We start from the raw sequence: 16,916 nt of genomic DNA on the forward strand, positions 1-16,916 counted from the left end.
GACCTGCTGTAATAATTGCACTGCTTCCAGTTATGTCTTTGTTAAATTAGAAGGTGCAAAAAACACTAACAGGCTTACTGAGCACACAGAGAAACTGTCATTTAATTGTTCCCTTGAAACCCAGATTTCAAGTACTATCTACAGATGGAGGCAGGCTTGGAAGAGAAGACTGCTTTATTTACTATTTTAAAGAGAAAATATCATCTCACAAATCCATATTTTGATCATCTAGTATTACACAACTCCTATGAGATCCTTTGCTTTTTATTTGTCAAGTAGCAAGACTTCTATGCTATCTTGAAAATAAGCCTGAAATCACAGTTCTCCTTAAACAGCCATCATCCTGGGTTTTTAACCAGTCACAGACACAGTGGGTCAAGGCTGGAATAAATCAGCACCACCACACTAAATTTAATGGGGTGATGCTAATGCATATTTGAGAAAGAGCTGTGGCTCAATAAAACAGCAATTTGAGTTCCGCCTTAGAGTATCTTCTATCAGATCAGGAATCTCAGCAAAAGCTTTGTTTCAAGTGTTCCCCCCTAGGAAATGAAGCTTTGTGGCAATTTTTCACTCTCTCCCAGATTTCACAACCTCCTGACCTGCACACCACAGCCAGTTGGTGGAAAAGACAGATCATCTCAAACTCCTAAAGCTTCCGCCACTTCAGCTCAAGGTGGATCACCATTCTGTGCCTAAAGCAGAAGGATGGCTCATAGGAGAGGGCTGATGCACTCTTAACACAGCTCTCCCTCAGCTTAGCACAGGAATATCTATTTGTTGCTGGATGATCAGTGACGGATGTTGACATCTGATGACAGCAGTGCCAACTATCCCATCTCCCCAACACGTCAAGGTGGACTTTACCCTTGGAGGTAGGCGAGGTGAAAAGTACACATTGCCCTGACACTAACTCAGAATCCTCAGAAAGGTGAGCTGTGCAGTAAATTCTTTAACCGTTCCAACATTTGCAGTCCCCACGTGAGCTTGGGGGGCAGCGGAGGTCTGTGTCCCTTTCCCACAGCATCTCCACTATGGGAGCAGCCAGCCCGTGAGTGCTGGAGAAGGGTCTGATGTTATTTCAAACAGCAAAATGCAATCCAGACTCCTCCCGCCAGCAAGACGCGGGATCAGTGGGGGACCATGGGAACAGCTCTGTTTAGACAAGCATTTTGTGACCCTAACATGTCACTGGAGAAGCGCCCTGCTTAATTAAAAATAAGAGAGACCACTCTAATGATGCCCCTTTCCAGCCCTGGCTATTGCTGTCATTGTCTGATAACTACAATCTCTAAGGCCACATATCAGTTGAAGCTTATAACACAAAGCAATATGATTTTTTTGTGGTTTATAAGTACAGAGTATGTCTTCAACAGCCTCCATCATGTTAATATGCAATATAAAAGAGGGTAAGAAGTAGAAGTGAGCAAAACAAGGCCAGGAAGCATCACAACAGCTCCTGAGCCAGACAAAGGGCTGTTTGGAGCATCTGGCTCTGAGGGTCAGATCCTGGTGTCCAAGGTAAAGGACAAACAGCCCTGTACAACACCCAGTTACCAAGCATCAGCATTTAGCCGTAGCCAGAATCAAAAAGACAGTGGCAATCTCCTGCCACTTAAGTCAAGCACTCGATTAAGTAGAAAAGACTGATTTCTAATGTTCTTGCTGAAAAGAAAAAGGCAGAAAACACAAGGGCACAACCCTGTCCTTATGCTTCTTGAAACATATTCTCAGGAATCCAAGGCGCCCAACCCAGAAGCAGCGTTGAGGAAATTTCCTCAGCATTTGCCAAATAGCAGAATATTTCCAAATGACTGCCAACTCGGAGCCGTGCCGAGTCCAAGCATTCAGTGCTGGGGGCTCGAGGCTTCAGAGAGCACACTTTGAGGTATGGGCACTTTCCAGACTGACCGTTCCCACAATGGACTGGCTACGAGACAGGAATTAGGCAGACTAGCTACTTTAAATATTTTATCTCCTTACCAACTCTATAAATATTTTATTTCTCAATATTTTCAGCCATCTCAAGATCATTTCCTGTTCAATTCCTTCTGAATTTACCAAACTCATTGGCTATCCCGATGACAAAAATACATATATGCTTCATATGCAACCTGGAATAGAAGCTTCTGTACTAATGTTACTGGAACAGAAGAACCAAAAAAATTTGAAACCAATCCACAAATAAATTGAACAACAGAATAGCAGGCGCTGAATAATAGCAATAATTAGACACCAAAGGCTAAAATCATGGTAGAGGAAATATCTTTCCATCCTCCTGAACAACACTCAGGATTAAACTGGTCCTTCAGCTAAATGAAAGGCACTAATGCTGCCCTTAATTGCTTCTGTCATCAGAATTAAACTGCCTGCAAATACATTTCACTGCGACTTTATTCTTGCATTGAAAGCAACAAAAACGCCAACCAAAACCAAAATAACTTGAACTCTGTCCTACTACTTCAGCGAAACCTGGTGCAAAGAAAAATCAAAATACAGACACAGAAAACAATGTAAAACAAAATGAAATGTTCCTTTCCCCTGATACCACATCAGAGTAACACATTTACTGCACACGTAGATGCCCCATGTGATGTTTCATGCATCTATCCAAGGCAACAGGATAATTTTCTTTTACCATGTGTGAATTCTCAAAGATATTGAGAGTAAGGAGAGAAAAAAATATATATTAAAATTAAAAAGGTTCTTCACATAAATGAAAAATGAGCAAGCATTATGTCTATTTATACCAAGAAGTATAGTTATCCAACCGATAAAATAATTAAAAGAGCAAAAGAGAGAGTAAAAACATTCGAACATTCAAGTTCACACACACAAAAAAAGAAACATAAGCTTTCTCCTTGTCGTGAAATTACTTCACACATGCGGCTTTTTCGCTTTTGACACACACAATTTACTTACTCAAGACCGCAGGGTGATGTACAAAACGCTCAGCTATTTACTGTGAACTTGAGGAAATGCTTCCTCACATAACAGAGACCAAAAAATCCACATGCACTTCTTTAATTTCTTTACCTAAATGTCCAAAACAGGCCGTCATCTTCTGGGCATAGCGACACAAGCCACCGTCGCTGGGGGGTTCCTCACCCAGGACCTGCTCGCTCATGGCTCCAGGAGGAGCTGCCTCTCCCTGCAGAGACAACCACTGGAGACTGAGAAGCCAACGGAGCTTCCTCTTCCAATTCATCTCCATTAATAATTCAGGTACTACATAAAACTTGCTGAGCTTTAAAAACCGGTAGCGCAAAGCTACTTTGTGGCTTTTGAAGTAATCATGGTATAGTCCTTAAAAAGTATCACAGTTTATTATATTCCAATGGTTTACAGAATATATTTTTGAATCGCAACAAAATCCTTTCTTTTCCTGCACAAGTGGAACTATTGGTGGCATTACACTCCCAGATCACTAAGACATTTAAATTACCCAGCTCAAACCCAGAAACAGAATTACCATATAGAGAAATGCATTACGATATACTCCGGCAAGCAAACACATCCACTGCTGTAACAGCACCATTAGTTCATCTTATATTGCCACGCACCACTTCTCAATGCTATAGATCTTCTGGGGGCTAAAAACAAACAAAAAAAGAGCCCAAGTACTAACATATTTTCTGGCACTTTCTAGCATGATGTATTTCAAACAATCTAAGGCACCACAGCCAGGAGCACCAGGAAAATGGTATTTTCTCAGCTCTCTTAGTGCAGATGAAGCTCATCTTGGTCATCTCGGCTGAGAAGAAAATACCCCAGAACTGAGCCAGCAATCCTGCTCTGGGCCAGCTGCAGCAGCCACACATACCTGGACCTGCTCTGCTCTCCAGAGACCAGGACAGAGCATTGCGAGCCTGACCAGGGGAGAAAGAGCATTAACAACAACAACAAATCCACTACAAATCATGCAATCAGTGACACCTGTTCAGCTCAATACTTGCAGAACGGCTTTGGCTGTACTCTCTGACTCAGGTGAGCGTTACCAATGAAGAACAGGTGTCCCTCATAAACAAATATGCTCCTGGTCCACCACACCTGTTTTTTTTCTCCATTTACTTAACGCTTGCTGCATCTTCACTAAGATCACATCCACTCATGAAAAAACATTTAGTAGAGATCATATAATGACTGCTGATGTCTGCACTGAGCATTGTTACTACTAGGCAGACAATTTAAAAAGAGATCTGTACTGGTACATCTAGATGTAAATTTTACAACAGATTGAGAAGCTTAGTTATTAATATTTAATATTAATTTATTGTCTATAAAAGCATAAGGCATTCATGTCTTTTATCATGCTACGGGCTATGAAGGATCCCCATAGACATGAATTTTACAGTCCACAGGTCTCTACCAAGTTAGTTTACTGGTTTCAGCCCATACAAGGTTCTATAAGGTAAGATATACTACTGCCTGTGGCAGGAGGAACATAAAGACCACAGAGCCCCATGGCGTCTCTATACTGGAAAAAAAACAGTGGCTTACTGAAAAGCGCTAACCCAAACTGTAAAGGTAAAATGATTTGTGTTATAACTCAGCTGAGCAACCCAATTAAGTGCGAGCCTCCCACATAGGCTTGTTATCAAGTTGTCAAGTCAAAATTTTTTCTTGACTGCTATTAGACCTGACATTTAACTGATCATCAGCCCAACTCCACCCAAAACACCTGCTTCTGCAGCACACACATGCAAAAAGGAGCATTAAAGATCTGTTTCAAAGTCTGTCAAGTCCATGAGGTCTGTGAAAGGATAGCAGCAAGTTCAAGTCTGAATAGGACATTTGTATCATCTTCCACTACATCAAATATTAACTCTTTGAAAAGCCATCTGGGGATCTCCTGAGGTTGTGTGCTGCAAATCTGATCTCATCTTTATATGCTAACAGCAAGATTTCCACACACAAACTATTTGGTTAAACTAATTCAGAAATAAGAAAGCAAATGTTATTTTATGCATCAGTTTCTCCTTGGTGTTTATACCAAAACACACATGAAACATCGCTTTGCCCTTTATTCTTTTGTTACAGTTTGCACCCAAGAAAAAACACAACTACATTTCTATCCCAGGCTTAACTAAGACCACATGGTGACAATTTCCTTTCCCAACTGATGACATTTGCAAAATCTTCCAGCTGAATTAAAGCATTGTGCTCAGCTCCCTGTTATCAACCATGGCTGATAACTTCATGGCACATGAGCCCTTGATAACAAAAGAGCAGCTTTGCTGGGCAGCACGAGCTCTTGGGAATGCTGTTCCCTTTGCTGTATGTTCAGAAACTGAACCTGACTCACTTCCCTAAGCCCCTATATCCACCAAGTGTACCCTTCAGTGAAGATAAAGATTAAACAAACAAAAATATCTAAACAATAAGCTTGAGATTATATCTAATCATCTTCTTCTTGGACAAAAGGGAGAGCAGCACCAGCCATTTACCATCATGTGCTTTTATTAGCTGAGCTGAAATAGTACACACAAAAATCAATCATCAAATATTTAAATGATTGGGGGGGTGGGGAACAATGTCAGGTAGCAAAGTACTGTCTACGACCTGTGGAAGCCTTAAAACATTCCTATCAAGCATCAGGTATTGGCTACTGTCAGGGAGCACATGTACAACCACTGGGAATGAAATGGTTTGAATCCATTTCATAACTACATTGTTTCTATATTGGATAATCCACTTCCACCAAGAATACTGCAAATAAATAAACAGAAATTGTTTTTAAGAGTTAATCTATTAACTTATCTAAAAGCGAGAAACAAAACGGTCTGTAGAACTTTGAGTTCGCTAACATAAAATATTAACTCTTTCGACATCACTGTTCTGTGAAACTGGAAAACAACAAAGAGTAACTTTTATTTTCCTTGTACTTCCCAAACTCACCAATTGGAACATTTTTAAGGAAGATTCCTCAAATGATTTTTTTTGCCTTCTGCAAAAGGTTATCTTTGAAGGTTATCCAGTTTCATTTTTAAAACTATTTCTTCTACTAGGTTTAAAGCTGAAGCAGAGACAGACAACTAAATCCCCAACCTGTGACAGAAAACAGGCAGTGCCTTTGGGGGCACAAAGCTGAACATTCGTGCATTCAGAACTGGACCTCAATCTGCCAAAGGAACCCAGAAATAATGTGCAGTTCCTATGGCATTGCACCTGCAATGCTGATTTGTTTTCCTGTTAATGACCAAAGGCCTTTGGGATGACGCTGCACTAAGACAAGTGCTGGTGAAGAATGTCACCAGCACCCAGATGAGTTACTGCCACATCCACAACAGCCTATGGAGATCCCATTCTACCACATTTAAATAAGCAGCAAAACCATTTGCTGAAATCCATTTTTAGTATTTAATGCCATCACAGCTACCAAGGTATCTGCTTCCATAATCTATTATTTAAATTATTAATAAATACTGAGGTTAATAGCAAGAAATTGAGAGTGAAGGGCTGGAATGCTAACCTGGGATTTGGAAACCTGCAGCCGCTGCCCTCCCCAGACTACTTCATCTCTGAGCCATCCCCTTAATCTCTTTTACTGCATTTCCCGTATCACTTTCCCCCTTCACATGGGAATTGTAACAATTGGTACATTAAAGACTGAAGTTTTCAGATTTTGTGATAATGGGAACTATAGAAGTACTACAGACCACACTAGGGAGTAACTAGTTAGCAATAAAAAAAGAGGTCATGTAAAGCATAGCTGAGTGCTTCTCCTTGATCTTAATTACCTTCCAACTTCATTACTGTATTTCTTAATGATTTTCCAACAGATTGCAGCCCTTATTTAACACTAAAAGTGCTCGTTTCCCCTGGAGAATCATGTTACCAGATAAGGCGAACATAACTAACTCTGTACATCTTCTCTCATCTGAAAACTCCATTTTTATCTATTCTGCCCCAAACAAGCAAAATCTCCAGTTGCTGTGAGTAGAAGAGTGCACAGTTACCCAGTTATGACAAAAGGCATGATTCAACCAAAGGCTATTCACCTTACTTCATCAATTCTAATGTTTATTTTGGACTGGCCACGGGAAAAACAAAATCTCTGTCCTCAACTATTTTCAGACATAAAATTACAGTGTGTGCATTAATGGATCCATCTATTGCATTATTACAAGATGAGGTGGTTCAGCATTTCATTTCCTGGCAGCACAAGGCAAATCTATTGATCTGTAATGTCAAGAACACTGCACCATGTATTCCTACAGCAAAACCAAGCCTTTTCACTTACAGCAGGAAAAAAACCAACAACTGTAATTGCTAACAACTGTAATTGCTGACAACTGATGCAATTTTGTGGGTAGGATATAGTGAGAGCTATGCGAAATATAACTATAAAAATGCTGCACCTCCAGGACTTCGGGAGGCACAGGCTAGCTCTGGGAACCTGGCTGTTCCAAATTTCAATCCCAGTTTCTAAAAGTTCCAGCAGCCATTGCTCTGAGCATAGTCTTTAACAGTCCGTCACACCGCTCCATTTTCCCAGCGGCTGGTGCATGATGGGGATGCCACAGACCTACCGAATGCCAAGCTCCTTGGTCCAGGCGTCTATGAGGATGTTGCGGAAAGGAGTCCTGTTGTCTGGCTCAGTTCTCTCTGGGCTGCCATGTGTGGCAGATGCACTTGATCCCCCAATCACCCCCAGCCAAATCCTCAGCAGTTTGATCCAGGCTCTAGAGGAGGGAAGGGCCTGAGCCGTAACCAGGCCAAAAACTCCTTCCAGGAGACTCACAGGGAAGCAGAAGAGCAACTGAATGCCGGTAACTTGTGAGCGCACAAGTCTCATACACGCTTTTCTTACTCTATGCTATTTGAGTACGAGTCAACCACTTTCTTCTAGAAAAACGATAGCCTGGATGAGCCCACTTTGAGCTCTCCCTGCTAAATAAGTGAGCTGTATGGCAATGGTTTTACTACTCAGAGGTCAGTGTAAGACTCTCTATCATTGAACTGACTCAATAGCACAATCCCAGTGCCTGCCTACCTCAAAGCTTACAAATAACCCCACGACTTCAGTGGGGCTGCGCACTGTGCTTGAAGTTAAAGAGACTGTTCAGTCACTCTAGGGAATAATTAACAAAAAGGATCCTGGCAGAAGCTGGCAGCCCTTCAGATATTCAGTAACAAAATGGTTTTGTTTGTTTTTTTCTACTCAGCAATGTTTAGGTATCTTTTATTCAGATATTTGAGAAGCAAATAAGTACTGTGGAAAAGCATTTAAAATTTTTAATATTCTTCTGTTTACTTGTGGTCATTATTGTGTAACAGTTAAGCCTGTAATAGCCTGGAAAGAACAACAACCGAAACAAATAAAAACCAAACAAACCACAACTAAATTATATTGGCTAAAGGCCTGAAGAGCTGGAGATGGTACATTAAAATAGCTCCCTATTGTGTTTCATATTAATTTTGCTTTCCCGACGATCACAAAGGTAGCTTCAAGTGAGCAAAGACTTTCAAGATAAACGTAATTCCTTTAATCAGACTTTTTTCTTTTCTTTCCTTGAACTTCAATGTTTTTCTTCCAGCTGAGAGAAGAAACTCTCTGTAACATTCCCTTCTCAACATAGACTTCATAGCAACTGAGACAGGGATAAGTTAGGAAGCAAAGAGATGAAAGTTGAAAGCTCAGTGTTCTCTCAATCCTCATATTTATTTCTTGTATCTGTATAAAGAGCGATGTGTTACAAGCATGATACCAAAGAAAGTACCACTCCACTCGTTTTGTATTAAAATAAAATGGATATTATTATCTTCTCTCTTCTGACAAGTCACGGGATTACAGAACTATGCACAGCAACTTCATTCAAATGTTGAACAAATAATTATATCAGAAGAAAGGTTTCCCTAGGCCATTGCAGGACTTCTTGAACATCTTAGTTTAACATTCCCCATGCTCTCCTAACAGTGGATCTTCTGCTGTAGATGTAGAACCAGCACGTGTGATCATTAGAAGAATTAAGTATTTCTCTCGCTGCATCAAACTCTCAAGGTCTCCAACATCACAGCCCCCTTGGAGCGTGCTGTGACTCCAACAGAACAACTTTTGCACTCACAGTGCCCTCTCCTAACTTCAGCAAAGCCCTGAAAGAGATTCCTTCTTCATACGATAAGGACTAATTTAACCACCTACCAGAAGCCGGCAGAAACTTTTTGTCAATGTCTGTCAAAACTAAGAATAGGAGGTTACCTTTCTATATAGTGGAAAGTATGGCAGCAAGATACAGGATGCCAGAAATGACATCAGGCCAGTTCATCCACTGCCAACATTCCTACTAAAAGCAGCTTTAAATACGCCGTGTTGGCTACTCTTTGTTTCGTAATTAAATGAATCCTACAGCGCTGCTGAACCCTTCCCTGGCGGCCAGTGCTATCTCCCGGTGCCATCAGCCGCACTCACACCGGCCATCGACAGCCACGTTAAAAATCCACAAACTGTCAGATAAGCAAAACTACAACTCCACTGGCAGCTCACTTCTCACACAGGGACCGTGTTTTGTACAGGCAAAAACGAGGCCTGGACACATCTGAAAATACAATTGATGGGGCAGACAAAGGATTTGGAATTTGGTTTAATTTATTCATGACAGGAAATTACATATAGGGTATCATTTAACTACTAGTATTTGATAATCTGAGAATTTGATCATTCTGGGTACCTCAGGGTCTCATTTTGCTTGGTTATTTTCCTCAATATTTAAAAAGGACAAAAATGTCCTTGACCTGACGACAGGTACAGCTGGGATTGTTCTTCTCCACTGTCACTCAGCACACTAGTGGCCTTATCTCATGGTATTTCCCTGACATGTATAACATTGTGAAGCCGTGCCCATCAAATCCTATGAGAGTTATTCAAAGGTAGCGCTATATCAAGAGTCTTGATCCTGCAGGGGAAGCAGAGGGCATTCAGCACGTAGCAAGCTACAATTTTGGAACAGAAGGTAGGAAATAAGGTCTTACAATACTGGGAATAATAGTTTCAGTGGTATCATAAACATGGGAGTGGTGAATGAGTCAAATGGAATTGCTACAAAGAATCTAAGACCACTTTGCCCACTGCTTGATTGATATTTACCATATTATATTTGCAACAATGGTCTACAGCAGCATTTCTTGATCTTACCCTGCCACTGCCTGACCAAATTCCGCCTCCTGAGGTTATTTGGGTTTGCCAGTTAAGGCCGTGCGCATCATGGGCTGCTAACAAAAGGAGTTTTTCCAGCGGGTGAACTTTAAATGAAAGTGTAGGTTTAAAATTATTTTTAAATTGTAACTAAAACATGATGTAAAGTCCAGATGGTTACATTAAATTTTGCGTCTAGACAGTTCCTCCACAATGGGAACTGATTCCGCAGTTTATGCAGAGTGCAAAGAACTTCTACTAGTGCAAACTAGGAGGTTTGGTCATTTGTGGTTTTAAGTGTAAACACTCCCTCAGTCTAAAGCAAAGTTTAGTTTTATTTTATTTGTGTTGATATTACCACTGTGGTACTTGTTTAATATACAGATTTAGCACTGACACAAATCAATGACAAAAAACCCTCCCTTTCCCATGCAGATCAGCTTCAGCATCGCTTCTGGTATTAACACTCTCTGTGCATCTTCAGTTTTTTGGTAGCAGTTTTGCCCTGGAATGATTTAGGAATAGTTCTGCAGAGGAGAACAGCAAAACAACAGCAAAAACAGCAACAAGAATCAAAGCAAGTAGGCAAGCCAGCCAACCTGTCAGGCTGTGCTAATAAAAACCGATTGATGAATTACTTCTAGCAGCATAAAGCAATATTTTCAGATGAATCAGTTAAAACAGGTGCTGACCATCACAGGACTTATCAGTAGTGAACCTTGTGTTATAAACATATGTTGTGCATATTTTCAGATTGAAACTAGCTGGCAGCTTCCTGTTATTTCCTTTTTAACCATGAATGAATTACAAGATGATGCATTATTTTATATTGGTTTTCTGATTGTTTTGTTATTGAGTTTTTTCCCCACATTTATGATTTCTTTGGAATCCAAACCCTTCCAGTACTTTTCCTAGAATCAATTAATTGATTCTGAAGAAGTACAAGATTTCAGGTCTCCAGCTGCTTACCGGATTATCATCAGAATAAGGTCAGGCCTTGCAATCCAAAACAGATAACCGACAGAAAGAACCAGTGTGTCATTTTTCTAGAATGTGAAAGCCAGCACGTGAAAGTGTTTAAAAACTAAAGAAAAATAAAACAATCTGTTCTCATTACTTTAATGAAATTACATGTATTCATCTCACAGGACACACCAGTGAGAAGAGGTTTTCACATCCACAGACAAGGTTACCTGCACTGGCCAAAGCAGGGAGAGATATATAAGGAAGACCTCCCCAGTTCTCAATCTATCTGGCCAGGAGGTGGAGAACCAGGTATTCAGCCCAACCTCACTGTAATGATCCCCCACAGGACTTGGACAAATGTTACTTTGGTCAGTATGTTCACTTAATGATATAATAGTTCACCACATCACAACAATTTAACCAAATGCTATTGTATTGTACTTCTGACAAATTTATATTGACATAATAAACCCAAGATAGTACTTTAAAAATAAATAGTAAAGAAATAAGGAGGGAAAAAGAAGTAATTTTGCACACTTAATTCGGCACACATTGGGAGAAACAACAGAAACAGAACTGTTACATCTAGTTCAACATTAGGTTGTGTGGCCTAAAAGACTAATTAGCAATGGAAAAAGTCTTTTTTTGTTGTTGTTATGAACAGTAGGTAGAGAGTTGGGGTTGTGGGCTTTTTTTAAGGTAAATTGATACTTTTAATGAAGATAAATACACAGTTCTTTAGTATGTCTACCTGCACATTTTTAAGCTCCAGATCCATAAAGATAAGATATCTGTGTGAGCACTATTTTTAAGTGACAAATATTGGATTAGACAATATAAAGAAAAAATAAGACTTGATTTCTTCCAGTTTTAACCCCTGAAGTCAAAGGGATACCCTAAAGGTTTATTTATCTGCCCAAGCATAACAGAGAAAACAACTACACACCCTTGAGTTACCAAGATAGCTAAATATAACTTTCCATATTTATGCCTCTTCGCCCACCTTTTCAGAAGACTGTGGTATAAAAAGAGAGAAATGTTTACTAAGCAAACTAAGATCTGCATGCCTCTTGGATTCAAAGAGTATCCACTTTGCTGTAAGTTACCACCAAAACTGCGCTGAGCATGCTTTCGGTGTTTAGAAGCGAAGCGCTTTGACTCACGCCTCCTGGTAGCTCCGCGCGGGTTGCTGCACGTTGGGACTGTGTGCTGTACGGTCACACCTGCAGCACGTTTGCTCGGGGAACAAGTGCTGCTCGGTGGCAGCTGCTCCAGGTCCTGCTGCCAGCCAACAGCGGTGACACACGGTGGCAGGACAGCCAGGACTTGTAGGTGTGCCGGGTCACTAAGTCACACTTTGTACAACAATGTTTCCTCAGGTTACGTTCCAAAGAATGCTGCCCTCAACAGCACCCTAAGCCAGATCAGTTATCAGCTTCTCATTCAAAGCATTAATTAATAATACTCTGACCTTTTGTGCCACCTTCCATTACAAAACTTTAACAGCTCTTTGTACAGAACCTGCCCCACAGCAATAGCATCATCTTTACCGAGAAACTGCAAAACAGAGCAGTGAGGTACCTCTCACAAAAATACACATGGATAACAAGCCTGGGTTTAATTGCACTGAGTTGTGCTCTGCTCTTTATATTAAAAAATCCAGTCCAGGGGACAGACACATGGCTACAAGCACACACTGGTCAGCCCTGTCACAAAGTTCACTGTTCACAGAATACAACAGACGGAGAAGTTTAACTGTTAAATCAGTACAGGAAAAACAAATTAAAATAAATTGCTCTAGAAACAAACATCCCAATTTCAGTTCAGCAGAACTTCCTCAGCCTCAGAAGAAAACCTTTCTTCTGTAAATCCAAGAACTAATGTCCTATGGATGGCTTAACCTATGACATTCTCAATAGAGATTTCAATAGCAAAGCTATAGCCCAGGACGAACCTTTGCCGTTTGCGGAGCTCTGATGTATTTCTACTTCCATTTGGGCTCTCAGGCAGTAATGTTCCTGGACCTCAAAAGCTACAGCCTTTCGGAGGAGAGATGACAAGCTGGAGGAACAGCAGAGATCCTTCTCACTCTATGGCTTTACTCCTCGTATTTCCTGGGTTGAACAGGACTAAGGGAGTGGCCTGAGCAAAGCAGGTGTGTCCGTGTTCCCAAACAGTTTAAAGGAAGAGTGACTATTTTCCTCTAGATATTCCATGAGTCATCAGGACCATGGTGTGTTGTCCTTCAGTGACATGTTTCCATGTATTGACTGTCTCAGAGCAGCTGATATTATTGGTAACTTTCTTTTCCACATGAAAGGACCCTAACCAGCCTCAAAGCTTGACTCAATTTTGTCCTGAGACTGTTTTCTTTCTCTTTCGCTCTGTCTCATCTCTACTCCACCGCTTTTCATTTACGGATATATTGCACCTAAACAAAAGGGTAAGGGCCTGTGGAAGATGGGGATCGAAGAAATACCGTTATCACTTTCCTTACACACAGCAGGGAAAGTAAAAGTCCTGGCCATCTTCTCTAGGCTCCCACAACGTCCCACCCAGACAGAGACAATTAGGCCAACTCGAAGTGTAGACTTCCAGGCATTTCCTTCTACGTAGTTGTACAGATCCAGAGACAAACTGTTCCATGAGCAGCTGAATTAATGAATCGTTTTTCTCTGACAGATTTGCGTGCAACATCCTCAACACCCGTCGGGTTTGTTCTGTCTCCATGTAACATCCTCTTGGCAATAGCATTCCCAGAAATACTCTCAGTTCCTTGCCATTTGTCTGCTTTCCCAGTTCCTCTCCATGTCCTTTAAATCCATGCACAGACCCTTAAGCTGTCTTCCATAACTGCTCCAACATCTTCAGTTTCTACCCATACCTCCTAAACCACACACTCCTTTCACTCTTTCTCCTGCACCCCAATGACTGTTTAGTATCTTTAAGTTCTGTTTCTCTGAAAGGAGGAGGGAGGGAAGGCTGACAGAGCACTTGTATAACCCTCATGTCCTAGGAAATGAGACTGAAAAGCAGCCAAACACAAGGTGCAGACACTGACAATTTGCAGCCCGAAGCCCTCCCTGGAGCACACTTACCGTACTCTGTACTTTATTATGGATTGAGAGATGCTGTTGTAACACAAATCACATTTTATCCCTAAGATTTCACTTTAGAAGACAAAAAAATGCCTTTTCTCCTCTAAACATGCATGAAAAGATGCCAGAAACACACAAAAACTTTCGGCTTCCTGGGTGGGAACTGCTAAGTCCAACCAAATTTTGGCCAACTACGTTTCATCCCCTGCTTCAAACACTAAATCCTGAATTTCCTGAACTCTTGACTTCATTTTCCCCGCAAAGAATTGTCATCTTCTCAGCCAGCTTGTTAAAAATAGACACTCATGCAGACGCACAGACAAATGTAAACACAGGCACAGAATCTGGTTTCTCTGCCTTTATTCTCAGTCTGGCGTTCTGCTCCTCTGGCTTTACACATTTCATTTGCTGCCAAATTAAGTGGAGTGCAGGACAGGGCGTTCACTCCGCTTGGACTTTAAATGTGCCTGACTGAAAACCATTAGCTCATCAGAAATGCTGCTTTCTCTCCACCCCTGTTCTTCTTTTTAATAATCACAGCATTCCACACTCTAATTACCGTTACTGCCACTCTGATGTGGTAAGCAGATACAATTATTCCCATTCTACAGACAAAAAAATTAAAGCACTACATTCCTAGGAAGTGCTGACCACCAGCATTTAGTTATTTTATTTCCTCTGCTCCTAGATACAACTGTGTATTGTGTATCCAGCTCAGGTACAACGGTGAAGAGAAGTTCTGTGGGTCCAGAATTAAGTTTTCCTGTCCTCATTGAGAGACCAATTCCTGGAGTTTCCCCCAGTGTGACTTCTGCAGGTAACCACATTTATATCTTTTTTATTTAGCTGAAGAGATGAAAGAGAAGGGAGATGAGAATGATTCAATATACATCTACATACTGTACAAGTCATCACGCTCACACTAGCTATTACTAGTAGCTATAGCTTTAGATGCTATATTTGAGACAGGTATTAACTTGTCTTTTGTATAGTTCTGTAGGCACATACACGTTACCTCTGCAACACAATTGATTATATGTTGATTTTCATTTATGTTAAATTAACTGATCATAGGTAGTAGTTTAGTACACGACGTGAGAAGCAATCACTTCCCACACATTGCACTAGTCCTGAGTCTCATCTCACTAATTTCTGTACACGTTTCCCAATGCTGAAGGTCTAATCCCCAGAAATTCTGCAGCATTTGAAATCTGCCAGTGTGCTGCCATAAACATTTTATGTTGTTCCCATGAAAAAAACCACATAAATCTCGTCAAGTGACTAGACTTTGAAACATTGCAGTCTATTATGCTCAGCAGAGAGATGTTTTTGTTGGCCATTAAAGCTCAGCAGAGACCTGCTGGCTGTTAGTTCTCTAGTAATTTTATCGGATTTAGCTTATTCCATCCTACACAGTTCTCAGGCCTATTGTAATTCCTACAAAGTGACTGAGAATAATCAATCCCCATGCTGCAAGGGATATGCAGAATCACGCTGGTGCCAGAAGAACAGCAAGACAGCACTGTTCTCCGTGATTCCACTACACAGACCAACAATCTGACACTAATTTAAGAATTCATTTCTGTGATTTTGATTTTCTTTCATTGCCTTTTTTTCTCCTCTAGATTTCACGTAACCCAAACAGAAGCAGCCACAATTACAAACTACCTGCTATCAGAAAACCTACTGATCAAGAACCTTATCAGCTGCTTCAGACAGCCACAGGATTCAGGAGGCAGCAGGTTCCTGTCGTGCCCAGTGGGAGACACACAAGACACCACAATTTCTCCTTCAGATTTCAAAAGCAGTTCTTCCTAGACAACATAAGACTGTATTAGCTCAGCCTGTGCCCTGGAAGATTTTATCCCTGTTGAGATATTCTTCCCGTGAAGAAAATACCAGGCAAACTAAGTGATCTGTCCAGAACCACAAAACTCTGTGCCCAGCTTAGAAACTGAGTCTAGGTTTTGTGCATCCCAACCCAATGGTCTAACAATTACACCTTCTGTTGAACATGATGTATTTAAAACAAAACAAAACCACAACAGAAAAAAAAAAAGACAGAGACTTTAACGAAACAAATAAGCTTTTATCAAAGGAAATTAGCTTACCCTGTTCCTTCATAGCTTATCTTCTTATTTCTTCTCGCCCCAAGTCCCACATCAGAGAAAATGTCCCTACACAGTTCCCGCGGTGCCACAACCTTTTCACCAGAGCTGGTTCCAAAGCGACAGCAGCAGAACCAAGAGATCACAGGAGGAAAAGCCCAACCTGACTCTTGCTCATTCCCTCAGCAGTTCCCCTCACCCGCCCGTCCAGGCGAGACTCCTGACTGCTGGAATAGCAATTCTGCTGCTCATTTACAGCGTCCAGTGGTGACTCCTCCGGAATTTTCTCCTCATCCTGTGAAATTATTCCATCACTTTCAATGCCTCTGTCTCGCAGCAGAAACAAATTTACAATAACCTCCTCAGAGCTTTTACACAGCAATTATTTTCAAGTGCAACTGCTTAGAACAAGTGATATGCCATGTATTCTGTGCTCCAGAAAATGAAACTTTATAGACATAAAGTGTAGCCAGGCAAACACTTCTTTCTTGTGCATTGCTAATTGCATCTTAATTAGAGCATTTTACATGTATTTATGCGTTTTTCATCCTACTATATCCCAGAGCATTTTGTAAACTGTCACACAGTTTTAAAAGGAGACTGTATTAA

General features: G+C 40.9%; 1 protein-coding gene across 3 annotated transcripts in view; it reads right to left on the reverse strand.

Moving 5' to 3' along the window:
- The window catches only part of ABLIM1 (actin binding LIM protein 1), a 196,473-nt gene that overhangs the window by 136,212 nt on the left and 43,345 nt on the right, over nucleotides 1-16,916 (reverse strand). Inside the window, exon 1 of one of the 3 annotated variants that reach the window (XM_065843402.2) lies at nucleotides 16,311-16,485. The exons of 1 other annotated variant lie outside the window; for it this stretch is intronic. In XM_065843402.2, coding sequence (XP_065699474.1) covers nucleotides 16,311-16,323 — 13 coding nt within the window. In that variant the 5' untranslated portion in view covers nucleotides 16,324-16,485. Of the gene's footprint in view, nucleotides 1-13,055; nucleotides 13,167-16,310; nucleotides 16,486-16,916 lie in introns of those variants that run through there. One more of the 3 variants, XM_065843406.2, reaches the window with a different exon arrangement.

The sequence above is a fragment of the Patagioenas fasciata genome, chromosome 8, assembly GCF_037038585.1.
Source record: "Patagioenas fasciata isolate bPatFas1 chromosome 8, bPatFas1.hap1, whole genome shotgun sequence".
In the NCBI taxonomy this organism is placed as follows: domain Eukaryota; kingdom Metazoa; phylum Chordata; class Aves; order Columbiformes; family Columbidae; genus Patagioenas; species Patagioenas fasciata.